Source organism: Muntiacus reevesi, chromosome 9 (assembly GCF_963930625.1).
Source record: "Muntiacus reevesi chromosome 9, mMunRee1.1, whole genome shotgun sequence".
Classification (NCBI taxonomy): Eukaryota; Metazoa; Chordata; class Mammalia; order Artiodactyla; family Cervidae; genus Muntiacus; species Muntiacus reevesi.
The window spans coordinates 10,587,129-10,602,212 of record NC_089257.1 but is presented as its reverse complement, the minus strand read 5'-3'; the positions used below and the strand labels follow the sequence as shown (position 1 = coordinate 10,602,212).

General features: G+C 42.3%; 1 protein-coding gene and 1 pseudogene across 1 annotated transcript; one reads left to right on the top strand and one right to left on the bottom strand.

Moving 5' to 3' along the window:
* Positions 1-1,531: 1,531 nt before the first annotated feature.
* LOC136175109 (endogenous retrovirus group PABLB member 1 Env polyprotein-like) lies at positions 1,532-2,763 on the top strand (annotated as a pseudogene).
* A 10,151-nt stretch (positions 2,764-12,914) lies between these two features.
* LOC136175104 (olfactory receptor 5T3-like) lies at positions 12,915-13,883 on the bottom strand. The gene has a single exon (XM_065945410.1). It carries the CDS (start codon positions 13,881-13,883, stop codon positions 12,915-12,917), a length of 969 nt encoding a protein of 322 aa, XP_065801482.1.
* Positions 13,884-15,084: the final 1,201 nt, after the last annotated feature.

Genomic DNA, 15,084 nt, shown 5'->3' with positions numbered 1-15,084 from the left:
ACTAAAGATTACACTTGCCTAGATCTCAAGGATGCCTTCTTCTGCATACACCTCGCCCAACGTTACAGCCCATCATTGCCTTTGATTGGGAAGATCCAGTCGGGAGCACCAGACAACAAATGCTAACTCCACAGCCATCTTTGGGAAGCCTTGGCTTCTGATCTGGACTCATTCCATCCGGAAGAGTACGGATGTCAGCTCCTACAATACGGGGATAACCTGCTTCTGGTTGCCTGAGACCAAGGAGAAATGCTGGAAAGGGACAAATGCACTGCTCCAGCTGTTGATGGAAGCAGGTTACCAGGTGTTGAAGAAGAAGGCACAGATCTACAAAGAGGAGTAAGGTATCTGGGGTTTGCTTTAAAGAAGGGCTCAAGGTTTCAGACCCTAATTGGGTCCCATATACTGATGGCACTAGCTTGATAAAACAAGGACACCAACTCTTGGATTTCCAAAGTGGAAGGGGCCGTCAAGACTGAAAAGAGAGGGTGGGAATTGCCAAGTGGCAAATTATTGGTACCGGAGGAGCTGGCACACACTCTGGTAAGCCAAACACACCAAGCGACCCACCTAGGCCATGCTGCCTGTTCACAGGTTAATGCTGCCTCTCTGGTATTCAGACAAAATCCTCCGGGTATTCAGCTGAAAGGCATACTGCCCCTTGAACACCTGGGAGTGGACTTCACTGAAATGAAACCTCACCGACACTACCGTTACCTGCTGGTCATGGTATGTGCGTTCTTGAGATGGGTAAAGCTTTTCCTACCTGGACTGAAAGAGCATCAGAAGTAGCCCGGTGCCTGCTTAGGGAAATGGTTCCCAGATTTGGATTTCCTACCAGCATTGGATCAGGCAATGGCCCGGCTTTTGTAGCTGATTTAGTACAACAAGTAAGCAAAACTTTAAACTGCACACTGCACATAGGCCCAGAGTTCTGAGATGGTGGAATGAACCAACCGGACACTTAAAGAGACTCTCCAAGTGGATCTGACTGCTCCAGGAGACTGACTGCTCCTGAGTGGACTTACTTCTAATGGCTCTGCTCAGACTCAGGATGATCCCACAGGCCCAAGGCTATTCTCCATACGAAATTGTGTATGGGAGGCCTCCTCCCATAATAAAACAGGTGTCAACAAATTTGCCTCAGGTAAGGGGGGATAGGATTTCACAGCAGATGGAACTGGGTAAGGTAATAAATTTGGTAACTAAGTTTGTACAAGAAAGGGTGCCATTCCCCGTTGGGGAACAGATTCATGAGTTTACACTTGGTGACCAAGTATGGATCAAAGATTGGAAACATGATTTGCTAGCCCTTTGGTGAAAGGGCCCTTATGTTATTCTAACTACCCCTACTGCAGTTAAAGTTGCAAGTATTGTCCCTTGATCCATCACACCAGAGCAAAGAAGTCATACCACGCTGACCCGGAGGACACCAAGTGGACCACCCAGAAGGACCCCACCGACCCACGGGAAATCAAGATCATTCTGAGGAAGAAGAAGAAAATGAGGTCCTGGACGAGCCTTCTACAGGATGGAGCTGGGTAAACGACTCCTGCTGCTCGGCCTCACCAATGCAATTCTGAACTTGGGTATGTGGGGCTATGCCCCTGTCAGTAATGGACAGACTCCCCTGGTGGGTATCGCCACTCCATTATGGGAGCTTTAACAACAGAAAGGAACTTTCCTCTCTCTCACCAACCATAACCTTTCTTTGCTCTCCTGGTGTAAGAAGAAGCCATCAATGGGTCAGGGACATAGGGTTACATTTAACATGAACGCCAGCCTTACGGAGATAACAAAGGCTTATAGCTATATGAAACTTAAAGAGGAAAAGTGCTCCCTTACAAAAGGGGACAGGCCTCCCAGTACCTTGAGCAATACTACCAGGTCTGGGATGAATATTTCTGGATGACTCCTGAGAAAGGACAGGATTGCCCCTGCTACTATTTGCTGGGAACAAAAACAACAGAAAGTTGGATTTGGAGACCGTCCCCTAGACCCAAAAGAATTGTTACCTGTGCCCTGAACAATGTAAACAAATCTTGGAAGTTACCTATCACCCCAATCAGTCTGCTCAGTGGCCCGGTTCCGACTGGCCTGGAATCTGCTGGCTAGCCCCCAATGGGACCCAGTGGCTCTGTGGGTTTAACTTATGGCCATGGTTACCAGTCAGCTGGGTGGAGTGTTGCACATTAGGATTTGCTTTCGCCTCTGGCAGAATTAAGCCTAGCCTACACCAGCCTCCAGTAAACCTGACTTATCTGCATGCAAGATGGACACAATCCATGTTCCAATGGTATGACTATCTTGCTGCCTTGTTTGTACCCTCTGTAGGGACAACAGATATCATGGTTAAGGTAGAGACCTTAACTAATTTCACTAAACAGGCCCTCTTAGACAGTAATAAGGCCATTCAAGCTTTGAATGAAGAACAGATTCAGATGAGGAAGGCAGTAATTCAAAATAGGATGGCATTAGACATACTCACAGTAGCCCAAGGGGGGACTTGCATGAATGTTGTGTGTATATCCCTGACCTGTCTGAAAATGTATCTACTGCCTTGGAGGATATGCAAAATCAAGTGAAAGTCATGTCTAATGAACTGTTGTTATAGTAATCTTGATCATACTGCTTTGTGGGCCCTGCTTCCTACAATGCCTTGTGAATTTTGTAACCCAGAAGTTGATAGCATTCTCTCATGTGGGTGGCAGGAAGGCTAAGGTACAATATATCTCAATAAATGATGCTCGTTATAGAAACTAAGAGCATCAAGAGGGGGGAATGAAGAAGGAATTCATAGGGCCTGGACTCCATCTCAGGCCTGTCCGTGCTGATCGTGCTAGGCTGCCTCTCCAATGGACTCTGAACTCTGTGCTTAGCGCCTGTGGGAATGACAACGGAAGGATAAGATCCCCTCTGGGCAGGGGAATCTTGAAGATCACATCCAGGTTACTCATTGCCTAAGAAAAAACAGACACTAATCACCTCTGCCTCCGGACAGTAGGAATGTAACCACAGGCTTATTGATTTTTAACTGTTTGAACACAAAACATGTGAATGATGGGGTTATTGTGATTGTATTTACCCTTCCTTTGTAAGCCTCAAGGGATTTGGGCTGGTGGGTTTGGACACGCACGTACATATGGGGTATAAAAGATTTTCACAAATGCTGGTCAGGGCCCTTGGCTAAGAGGAGACTCTGCCTTGGGCCCACCAGTGTAATAAACTGCACTCCACTATCTGCATTGTCCTTCTGAGTGAGTTTGTTTCCCGGAAAGCATGGCTATAACAACAGAACTGTGTTTGAGCGTCTCATGAGCAGGTCCGGGTCAGCAGTGGCCTGCCGCAGGGACACGGCTCAGGGTGCAGCAGACCTGGGCATGGCACAAGCCTCTTGGAGGAGATCGCCATTAACCTCACCGCAGAGCCGCCAGAACTTACACAGGACTGGGAAACAGACTCCTGGAGGCACAAACAGAACCTTGTGCACCAGGACCCAGGAAAAAGGAGCAGTGACCCCACAAGAGCGCCCTGGAATCTCCAGCAGAGGCGTGGGTCGGCTGAGGCCTGCTGCAGGGTTGGGGGCACTGAGTGTGGCAGTACATGCATGGGGCCTTTTGAAGGAGGTCACCATTATCTTTATTACATCCTCAGTAGTTTGGCCTCATCCTCAGGTAAATAGCAGTGTTCCCTTGTAGCTCAGCTGGTAAAGAATCTGCCTGCAGTGGAGGAGATGCAGGTTTGATCCCTGGGTTGGAAAGATCTCCTGGAGAAGGAAATGGCAACCCACTCCAGTATCCTTGCTTGGAAAATCTCATGGACAGAGAAGCCTGATGGGCTGCAGTCCATTGGGTCACTAAGAGTCGGGCATGACTGAGCGACTAACACCTACTTACCTAACCTCTTTACGGCTTCCCTGGTAGCTGAGTTGGTAAAGAATCTGCCTGAAATGGGTTCAGTCACTGGGTCAGGAAGATCCCCTGGAGAAGGAAATGGCAATCCCATGGGGCCCCAAGAGTGGGACACAACTTAGCGAATAAACTACTATTACTACTACTAAATGGCTTCCCTGGTGGCTCAGATGGTAGTGTCTGCCTGCAATGCGGGACACCCGGGTCTGATCCCTGGGTTGAGAAGATCCCTGGAGAAGGAAATGGCAACCCACTCCAGTATCATACCTGGAGAATCCCATGGACGGAGGAGCCTGGTAGGCTACAGTCCACGGGGTCTCAAAGAGTTGGACACGACTGAGCGATTTCACTTTCACTTTCACTACTACTAAATAGCAGGGAGGGAACACAGCTCTACCCATCAACAGCAAATCAGAGTAAAGATTTACTGAGCATGGCCCCGCCCATCAAAACAGGACCCAGTTTCCCCCTCAGTCAGTCTCTCCCATCAGGAAGCTTCCATAAGCCTCTTATCCTTCTCCATCAGAGGGCAGACAGATTGAAAATCACAATCACAGAAAACTAACCAATCTAACCACATAGACCATAGCCTTGTCTAAGTCAACAAAACTATGAGCCATGTTGTGAAGGGCCATGCAAGACAGATGAGTCATGGTGGAGAGTTCTGACAAAATGTGGTCCACTGGAGAAGGGAATGGCAAACCACTTCAGTATTCTTGCCTTGAGAACCCCGTGAACAGCATGAAAAGGCAAAAAGATAAGACACTGAAAGATGAACTCCCCAGGTCGATAGGTAACCAATATGCTATTGGGAGTCAGTGGAGAAATAACTCCAGAAAGAATGAAGTGATGGAACCAAAGCAAAAACAACACCCAACTGTGGATGTGACTCGTGATGGAAGCAAGGTCCGATGCTGTAAAGAGGAATATTGCATAGGAACCTGGAATGTTATGTCCATGAATCAAGGCAAATTGGAAGTGGTCAACAGGAGATGGCAACAGTGAATGTCTACATTTTAGGAATCAGCAAACTAAAATGGACTGGAATGGGTGAATTTAACTCAGATGACCATTATATACTACTGTGGGTTAGAATCCTTTAGAAGAAATGGAGTAGCCATCATAGTCAACAAAAGAGTCCAAAATGCAGTTCTTGGATGCAATTTCAAAAACGGCAGAATGATCTTGGTTCATTGCCAAGGCAAACCATTCAATATCACGTTAATCCAAGTCTATGCTCCAACAAGTAACACTGTAGAAGCTGAAGTTAAACTGTTCTGTGAAGACCTAAAATACCTCCTAGAGCTAACATGCAAAAAATATGTCCTTTTCATTATAGGGGACTGGAATGCAAAAGTAGGAAGTCAAGAATCCCTGGCGTAACAGGCAAATTTGGCCTTGGAGTACAGAAGAAAGCAGGGCAAAGGCTAATACAGTTTTGCCAAGAGAACGCACTGGTCATAGCAAACACCCTCTTCCAAAAACACAAGAGAAGACTCTACACATGGACATCACCAGATGGTCAACCCTGAAATCATATTGATTATATTCTTTGCAGCTAAAGATGGAAAAGCTCTATACAGTCAGCAAAATCAAGACTAGGAGCTGTCTGTGACTCAGATCATGAACTCCTTATTGTCAAATTCAGACTTAAATGGAAGAAAGTGGAAAAAACCATTAGACCATTCAGCTATGACTTAAATCAAATCCATTACGATCATACAGTGGAAGTGGAAAATAGATTCAAGGGACTAGATCTGATAGAGAGAGTGTCTAGTGAACTATGGATGGAGGTTCATGACATTTTACAGGAGACAGTGAGTAAGACCATCCCCAAGGGGGGAAAAATGCAATAAGCAAAAAGGCTATCTGAGGAGGCTTTACAAATAGCTGTGAAAAGAAGAGAAGCCAAAAGCAAAGGAGAGAAGGAAAGATACCCATTTAATAGCAGAGTTCCAACAAATAGCAAGGAGAGTGAAGAAAGCCTTGTTCAGAGAACAATGCAAAAAAAATAGAGGAAAAAAAATAGAATGGGAAAGACTAAAGATCTCTTCAAGAAAATCAGAGATACCAAGGGAACATTTCATGCAAAGATGGGCTTAATAAAGGACAGAAATGGTATGGACCTAACAGAAGCAGAAAATATTAAGAAAAGATGGCAAGAATCCACAGAAGATCTTCACGACCCAGATTATCATGATGGTGTGATCACTCACCTGGAGCTAGACATCCTGAAATGTGAAGTCAAGTGGGCCTTAGGAAGCAGTACTATGAACAAAGCTAGGGGAGGTGATGGAATTCCAGTTGAGCTATTGCAAATCCTAAAAGATGATGCTGTGAAAGTGCTGCACTCAATAAGCTGGCAAATTTGGAAAACTCAGCAGTGGCCATAGGACTGGAAAAGGTCAGTTTTCATTTCTATCCCAAAGAAAGGCAATGCCAAAGAATGCTCAAACTATTGCACAATTGCACTCATCTCACATGTTAGTAAAGTAATGCTAAAAATTCTACAAGTCAGGTTTCAACATGAAGCCTCTGAAATTCCAGATACTCAAGCTAGTTCTAGAAAAGACAGAGGAAACAGAGATCAAATTGCCAATATCCATTTGATTGTCTAAAAAGCAAGAGATTTCAAGAAATACATGTATTTCTGCTTTATTGACTATTTCAAAGCCTTTGATTGTATGGATCACCACAAACTCTGGAAACTTCTGTAAGAGATGGGAATACCAGACCACTTGACCTGCCCCTTGAGAAATCTGTATGCAGGTGAGGAAGCAACAGAACTGGACATGGACCAACAGACTGGTTCCAAATAGGATAAGGAGCATATCCAGGCTGTATATTGTCACCATGCTTATTTGACTTATATGCAGAGTACATCATGAGAAATTCTGGACTGGAGGAAGCAAAAGCTGGAATCAAGATTGCCAGGAGAAATATCAATAACCTCAGATATGCAGATGACACCACCCTTATGGCAGAAAGTGAAGAATTAAAGATCCTCTTGATGAAAGTGAATGAGGAGAAAGAAAAAGTTGGTTTATAACTCAACATTCAGAAAACTAATATAATGGCATTTTGTCCCATCACTTCATGGCCAATAGATGGGGAAACAATGGAAACAGTGACATACTTTCATTTTTGAGGCTCCAAATCACTGAAAATTGTGATGGAGCCATGAAATTAAAAGATGCTTGCTCCTTGGAAGAAAAGTTATGACCAAACTAGACAACATATTAAAAAGCAGAGACATTACTTTGTCAACAAAGTTCCATCTAGTAAAAGGTATGGTTTTTTCATGGGTCATGTATGGGTGTGAGAGTTGGACTACAAAGAAAGCTGAGCACCAAAGAATTGATGCTTTTGACATGTGATGTTGGAGAAGACTCTTGAGGGTCCCTTGGACAGCACAGAGATCCAACCAGTCCATCCTAAAATAAATCAGTCCTGAATATTCATTGGAAGGACTGTTGCTGAAGCTGAAACTGCAACACTTTGGCCACCTGATGCTATGAACTGACTCACTGGAAAAGACCCTGATGCTGGGAAAGATTAAAGGCAAGAGGAGAAGGGGACGACAGAGGACAAGATGGTTTGATGGCATCACTCACTCAATGGACATGCGTTTGAGTGAACTCCAGGAATTGTTGATATTTAGGGAGGCCTGGTCTGCTGCAGTCCATGGAGTCACCAAGAGTCGGACACAACTGAGTGACTGAACGTAACTGAAGCCAGAAAAGTTATCTAATAATCTCATCCTTTCCCACCCTATTTTCCTTTTGCCTCAGCCTTTCCCAGGATCAGGGTCTTTTCCAATGAGTCATTTTTTCACATTAGGTGGCCAAAGTATTGAAGCTTGACTTACAGCATTGGTCATTTTAATAAATATTCAGGGTAGATTTCTTTGTGACCTCATGGATTGTATGGGCCATGGAATTCTCCAGGCCAGAATACTATAGTGGGTATGCTTTCCCTTCTCCAGGGTGTCTTCCCAACCCAGGGATGGAACCCAGGTCTCCCACATTGCAGGCAGATTCTTTACCAGCTGAGTCATGAAGGAAGTCCAGGAATACTGGCACAGGTAGCCTATCCCTTCTCCAATGTATCTTCCTGACCCAGGAATCGAACTGAGGTCTCCTGCATTGTAGGTGGATTCTTTACCAACTGAGTTATCAGGGAAGTCCACCTTCCCATTATGAGCCAGGGGTCTTCTGATGCAATAAATCATACATTTGGGTATGTATACTAGCACCCTGCCAGAAAAGAGAAGTGTTATTTATGAGATTGAGTCTCAACAACCCTTGAAGTCTTAAATGTATGTAGAGAGTTATAGACACATATGGTGTGCATATATAATGTATAAAATGTAAACAATTTTCTCTAAACTCTATTTATAGTTGGTCCTAAAAGACGATGCTGTGAAATTGCTGCACTCCATATGTCAGCAATTTGGAAAACTCAGCAGTGGCCACAGAACTGGAAAAGGTCAGTTTTCATTCCAATCCCAAAGAAAGGCCATGCCAAAGAATGCTCAAACTACTGCACAATTGCACTCATCTCACACGCTAGTAAAGTAATGCTCAAAATTCTCCAAGCCAGGCTTCAGCAATACGTGAACGGTGAACTTCCAAATGTTCAAGCTGGTTTTAAAGAAAAGGTAGAGCAACCAGAGATCAAATTGCCAATATCTGTTGGATTGTTAAAAAAGCAAGAGAGTTCCAGAAAAACATCTATTTCTGCTTTACTGGCTATGTCAAAGCCTTTGACTACATGGATCACAATACACTGTGGAAAATTCTGAAAGAGATGGGGATACCAAACCACCTGACCTGCCTCTTGAGAAACCTATATGCAGGTCAGGAAGCAACAGTTAGAACTGGACATGGAACAACAGATTGGTTCCAAGTAGGAAAAGGAGTACATCAAGGCTGTATATTGTCACCCTGCTTATTTAACTTATATGGAGAGTACATTGTAAGAAATGCTGGGCTGGAGGAAGCACGAGCTGGAATCAAGATTGCTGGGAGAAATATCAATAATCTCAGATATGCAGATGACACCACCCTTATGGAAGAAAGTGAAGAACTAAAGAGCCTCTTGATGAAAGTGAAAGAACAGAGTGAAAAAGTTGTCTTAAAGTTCAACCTTCAGAAAACTAAGATCATGGCATCCAGTCCCATCACTTCATGGGAAATAGATGGGGAAACAGTGGAAACAGTGGCTGACTCTATTTTTCAGGGCTCCAAAATCACTGCAGATGGTGATTGTGTTATGCCCGATGTCCGAATCCCCGAGCGGGAAGAGAGAAGTCTTCCAAGACAATGCAACTGGCAAAAAGGGGAAGTTTATTACTGATGCGAGTCAGGACTCCCTGCCGCAACCAACGCAGTGGTGCGGGTCAGAGAGCCCCGAGCCCAAGCTGTTACACAAATTTATAGGGTGAGAAGCGGATTGGTTACACGTTTGCAAAGCAATTTCATTGGTCAAAACTTTCTCTCGCGTGGGGCTTTCCTGGGGGTTTCCGCCCCATTCCTAATTTCCTAATTGGCAAACAGTGGTCAGTGTTAAGTGAAAGCTAATTGATCCTAATTGGCAAACAGTGATCAGTGTTGGTCTGATAATCTTACCAAGTAGGAAGGCCTACTCCTAATCTAAGCTGCGTTACTTCTGCTCGCCTCACAGATTGCAGCCATGAAATTAAAAAACACTTACTCCTTGGAAGGAGTAAGTGAACAACCTAGACAGCATATTAAAAAGCAGATACATTACTTTGTTAACAAAGGTCCATTTAGTCAAGGCTATGGTTTTCCCAGGGGTCATGTGTGGATGTGAGAGTTGGACTATAAAGAAAGCCGAGCACAGAAAAACTGATGCTTTTGACCTGTGGTGTTGGAGAATACCCTTGAGAGTCCCTTGGACTACAAGGAGGTCCAACCAGTCCATCCTAAAGGAGATCAGTCCTGGGTGTTCATTGGAATGACTGATGTTGAAGCTGAAACTCCAATAATTTTGCCACCTGATGAAAAGAGCTGACTCATCTGAAAAGACCCTCATGCTGGGGAAGACTGAAGGCGGGAGGAGAAGGGGACGACAAAGGATGAGATGGTTGGATGGCATCACCGGCTTGATCGAGACGAGTTTGGCTAGACTCCAGGAGTTGGTTTTGGACAGAATGCCTGGCGTGCTGTGGTTCGTGGTGTCACAATGTGTTGAAGATGACTGAGCGTTTGAACTGAACTGACTTGACCTTGAACATACTATCAATAACTATTGCCACCTACTGTCAGTATAATTTTTGGAGTTTGAAACTGGACCTAATCTATTTCTATAATTTGACAGTAATTAGAAAATATTTTGATAATGGAATAAAGATATATGATATTGAACCAAGCTGGAAAAGTCATGCCCATATACCTGGATGGAACACATTGTGTGAGATCACATGGAGGTTCGTCATAGGAGTTCCAGAATGGAGAAATAACTTCATAATGTGTGCTAAAGATTTTCTATAATTAATGTGAGCTTACATCAATCTACCAAATCACAAGATTATAGCTATAACAATAGGGTGTGATACAAATCACAGAGTGAATGACAACTGCAATATACTTACATCAGTGTATATTTAAGATGGATTAGTTTAAAGGTAGTGATCAGCATATAAATGATATGAACTATATTTGTAAAATGTTACTTTGATGGACTCAGTGCAGTCGCTCAGTCGTGTCTGACTCTTTGCAACCCCATGAAGAGCAGCACGCCAGGCTTCCCCGTCAATCACCAACTGCCGGAGCCTACCCAAAACCATGTCCATTGAGTCGGTGATGCCATCCAACCGTCTCATCCTCTGTCCTCCACTTCTCATCCTGCCCTCAATCTTTCCCAGCATCAGGGTCTTTTCAGATGAGTCAGCTCTTTGCATGAGGTGGCCAAAGTATTGGAGTTTCAGATTCAGTATCAGTTCTTCCAATGAACACCCAGGACTGATCTCCTTTAGGATGGACTGCTTGGATCTCCTTGAAGTCCAACAGACTCTCAAGAGTCTTCTCCAACACTACAGTTCAAAACTATCAATTTTTTGGTGCTCAGCTTTCTTTAGAGTCCAACTCTCACACCCATACGTGACCACTGGAAGAACCATAGCCTTGACTAGATGGACCTTTGTTGACAATGTAATGTCTCTGCTTTTTAATATGCTGTCTAGGTTGGTCATAACTTTTCTTCCAAGAAGTAAGTGTCTTAATTTCATGTTGCAAATACCATCTGCAATGATTTTGGAGCCCTGAAAAATAGAGTCAGCCACTGTTTCCACTGTTTCCCCATCTATTTCCCATGAAGTGACAGTACTGGATGCCATGTTCTTAGTTTTCTGAATGTTGAGCTTTAAGCCAACTTTTTCACTCTGTTCTTTCACTTTCATCAAGAGGCTCTTTAGTTCTTCACTTTCTTCTATAAGGGTGGTGTCATCTGCATATCTGAGATTATTGATATTTCTCCCGGCAATCTTGATTCCAGCTCGTGGTGCCTCCAGCCCAGCGTTTCTCATGATGTACACAGCATATAAGTTAAGTAAGCAGGGTGACAGTATACAGCCTTGACGTACTCCTTTTCCTATTTGAAATCAGTCTGTTGTTCCATGTCCAGTTCTAACTGCTGCTTCCTAAACTGCATAAAGGTTTCTCAAGAAGCAGGTTAGGTGGTCTGGTATTCCCATCTCTTTCAGAATTTTCAACAGTTTATTGTGATCCACACAGTCAAAGGCTTTGGCACAGTCAATAAAGCAGAAATAGATGTATTTCTGGTACTCTTGCTTTTTTGATGATCCAACGGATGTTGGCAATTTGATCTCTGGTTCCCCTGCCTTTTCTAAAACCACCTTGAACATATGGAATTTCACAGTTCACATATTGCTGAAGCCAAGCTTGGAGAATTTTGAGCATTTCTTTACTAGCGTGTGAGATGAGTGCAGTTGTGCAGTAGTTTGAGCATTCTTTGGCATTGCCTTTCTTTGGGATTGGAATGAAAACTGACCTTTTCCAGTCCTGTGGCCACTGCTGAGTTTTCCAAATTTGCTGGCGTATTGAGTGCAGCACTTTCACAGCATCATTTTTCAGGATTTGAAATAGCTCAACTGGAATTCTGTCACCTTCACTAGCTTTAGTTGTAGCACTGCTTCCTAATGCCCACTTGACTTCAAATTCCAGGATGTCTGGCTGTAGGTGAGTGATCACACCATTGTGATTATCTGGGTCGTGAAGATCTTTTTTGTACAGTTCTTCTGTGGGTTCTTGCCACCTTTTCTTAATATCTTCTGCTTCTGTTAGATCCATACCATTTCTGTCCTTTGTCGACCCCATCTTTGCATGAAATGTTCCCTTGGTATCTCTAATTTTCTTGAAGAGATCTCTAGTCTTTCCCATTCTATTATTTTCCTCCATCTCTTTGCATTGATCACAGAGAAAGGCTTTTTTTATCTCTCCTTGCTATTCTTTAGAACTCTGCATTCAAATGGGTATATCTTTCATTTTCTCCTTTGCTTTTCACTTCTCTTCTTTTCACAGCTATTTGCAAGGCCTCCTCAGATAGCCTTTTGCTTTTTTGTATTTCTTTTTCTTGGGCATGGTCTTAATCCCTGTCTCCTGTACAATATCATGAACCTCTGTCCATAGTTCATCAGGCACTCTGTCTATCAGATCTAGTACCTTAAATCTATTTCTCACTTCCATTTTATAGTCATAAGGGATTTGATTTAGGTCATACCTGAATGGTCTAGTGGTTTACCCTACTTTTTTAAACTTAAGTCTGAATTTGACAATAAGTAATTCATGATCTGAGCCACAGTCAACTCCCAGTCTTGTTCTTGATGGACTAGTAATGTTTTATTCTAGGATACACAAACACTAGTAACCGAAATGGAGCATTTTCTTCTTTAGTTGCTTAGCATCAAGATATCGACATTTAATCTTTGTAGCTTTATTCAGTACTAAAAATACACTATGGTTATAAACCAACTTCTTTCAACAATTTTTTCATCGCCTCTTTTACATCTTTATTCCTTAAACTGTAGATGATAGGATTCAGCATGGGAATGATAATGGTGTAAAATGTTGACACGATCATGTCATGGTTTGAATCATAGTTGGAAGTTGGTCTCATATATGTGAAGAGGATAGTTCCATGATAAATACTCACTCCAGTTAGGTGAGAGCCACATGTAGAAAAAACTTTCCTTCTCCCTACAGCAGAATGCATCCTCAGAATGGCCAACAGAATGAAAACATAAGAGATGAGGACAATGAGGACAGTGACTATCTCAATGGAGCCCACGAAGGCGAAGAGCAGAAGCTGGTTTGTGTGAGTGTCAGAGCAAGAAATAGCCAGGAGGGGAGGGATGTCACAGAAGACATGTCTGATTTCATTGGAGGCACAGAAGGAGAGGCTGAAAGTAGCCACGGTGTGTACAGAGGCATGCAAGACGCCACCAACACAGGAAGCAATGATGAGGGACACATAGACCCTGGGTCCCACGCTGGCTGAATACCGGAGCGGGTCGTAGATGGCCACACAGCGGTCATACGCCATCGCAGCCAAGAGGAAGCACTCTGTGGTCCCGAAAGTGACAAAGAGAAGCATCTGTGCTGCACATCCAAGATAGGAAATGGTTTTATTCTCTGACAGGAAATTAATCAGCATTTTGGGAGTGACCACTGATGAATAGCAGGCATCCAGGAAAGATAAGACACTGAGAAAATAGTACATTGGGTTTTGGATCCGGGAATCCACAACGACCAACATAACCAGTCCCAAATTCCCTACCAGTGTAAAAAGATAGATTGCCAGGAAAAGTAAAAATAGGTAGACTTGCACCTCTAAATCATCCGTGAAGCCCGTCAGTATAAACATGTTTAATTCAGTTACATTTTTCATCCAGATTCGGTATGAATTTAAATCTGATGTGAGCTGTACCATTTTACTTTTTCTCTATAGGTTCTAAAGGCAGTATTTTGTGAAAATAGAGTCCACTCGACTATATCTTCCTATGTGTTTCTTATCAGGATCTAATGATTTCCTTTGTAGTCATGGAAAGGTCAGTGATGAAGATCTTGGATTCAAATGGATACATTTTGCAGTTAATAAAAGAAGTTATTACATTCAATTGTTGACTAGATTCATCATGTTAAAAATATCATGTCACTTTAAGTGGTTTATTTTCCTGTCTATTTTTTGTTATATTCTTTACTACCTGTGTTCATATTACATAGCTTTAAAATAAACAAGTATAAATAACCATAGGACTATTCCAGTCATGAAATATTATCGTGGAAAGCACACAATTAAATACTAACTTTGCTACAAGGTGCATGGAGTGTATTTTTATGTTCACAACTGTAAAAATGGAGGTAATCACACAAGATTGAGTTTGATTTCAATAAGAAAATAATATAAAATTATTTAACATTAAATGTTTCCAGATAAGTAAGAAATGACATAAATGAAACTTTTTATGCAGAGCTGTTTGTTTAAACAAAATCATTTTATATCCTTTTTTTCTAGCAATTATACTGTCCCTTTCATTTCCATTCAAGAATAGTGGTAAACTGAACAGCGGACAGTATTTTGGAGATTATATAACCATTTTGCAAAGAATAACAATATGAATGCTATTTTTTTTTCTAAAAGTAGGTGTCATTAAGGTGTTCATGTTGGCCTCTGCAGCTTATCATACTGTTACTGATTTTCAAATTTTATTTTAGTAGCAATGTGAGGTATTTCTATAGTCATATACTATTGTACTGCAAAGTTCTTGGATATGTTTTTGAGATATATTTCTGTCAAAAACAAATCTTTTAATATATTATAGTTATTTATGGGGTTTCTAAAATATTTGTGAAATTAATGTCACCTGATCATAAACAAAAAATAGTTTTTTTAGAAATTTTTTGCTAAGAGAATAAAACACTCTATTTGCCACAAAATTGTGTTTGGTTTTTTTTTTTCCCCTGTATCACACTGTTTCTCATTTGGTTGTATATGAATAGAGGGAAGTACAGATACAAATAGAGGGAAATACATATATATGTATACATTTTGTACACATATGTACAAAAATATACATATATATATTTCTAAAGTTAAAGAGTCAATCACATTTGAACTGAAATTTCAGTTA

Excerpts from the sequence above, each read along its gene's own strand:
- LOC136175104 (XM_065945410.1), bottom strand. The coding sequence starts at position 13,883 with ATGGTACAGCTCACATCAGATTTAAATTCATACCGAATCTGGATGAAA.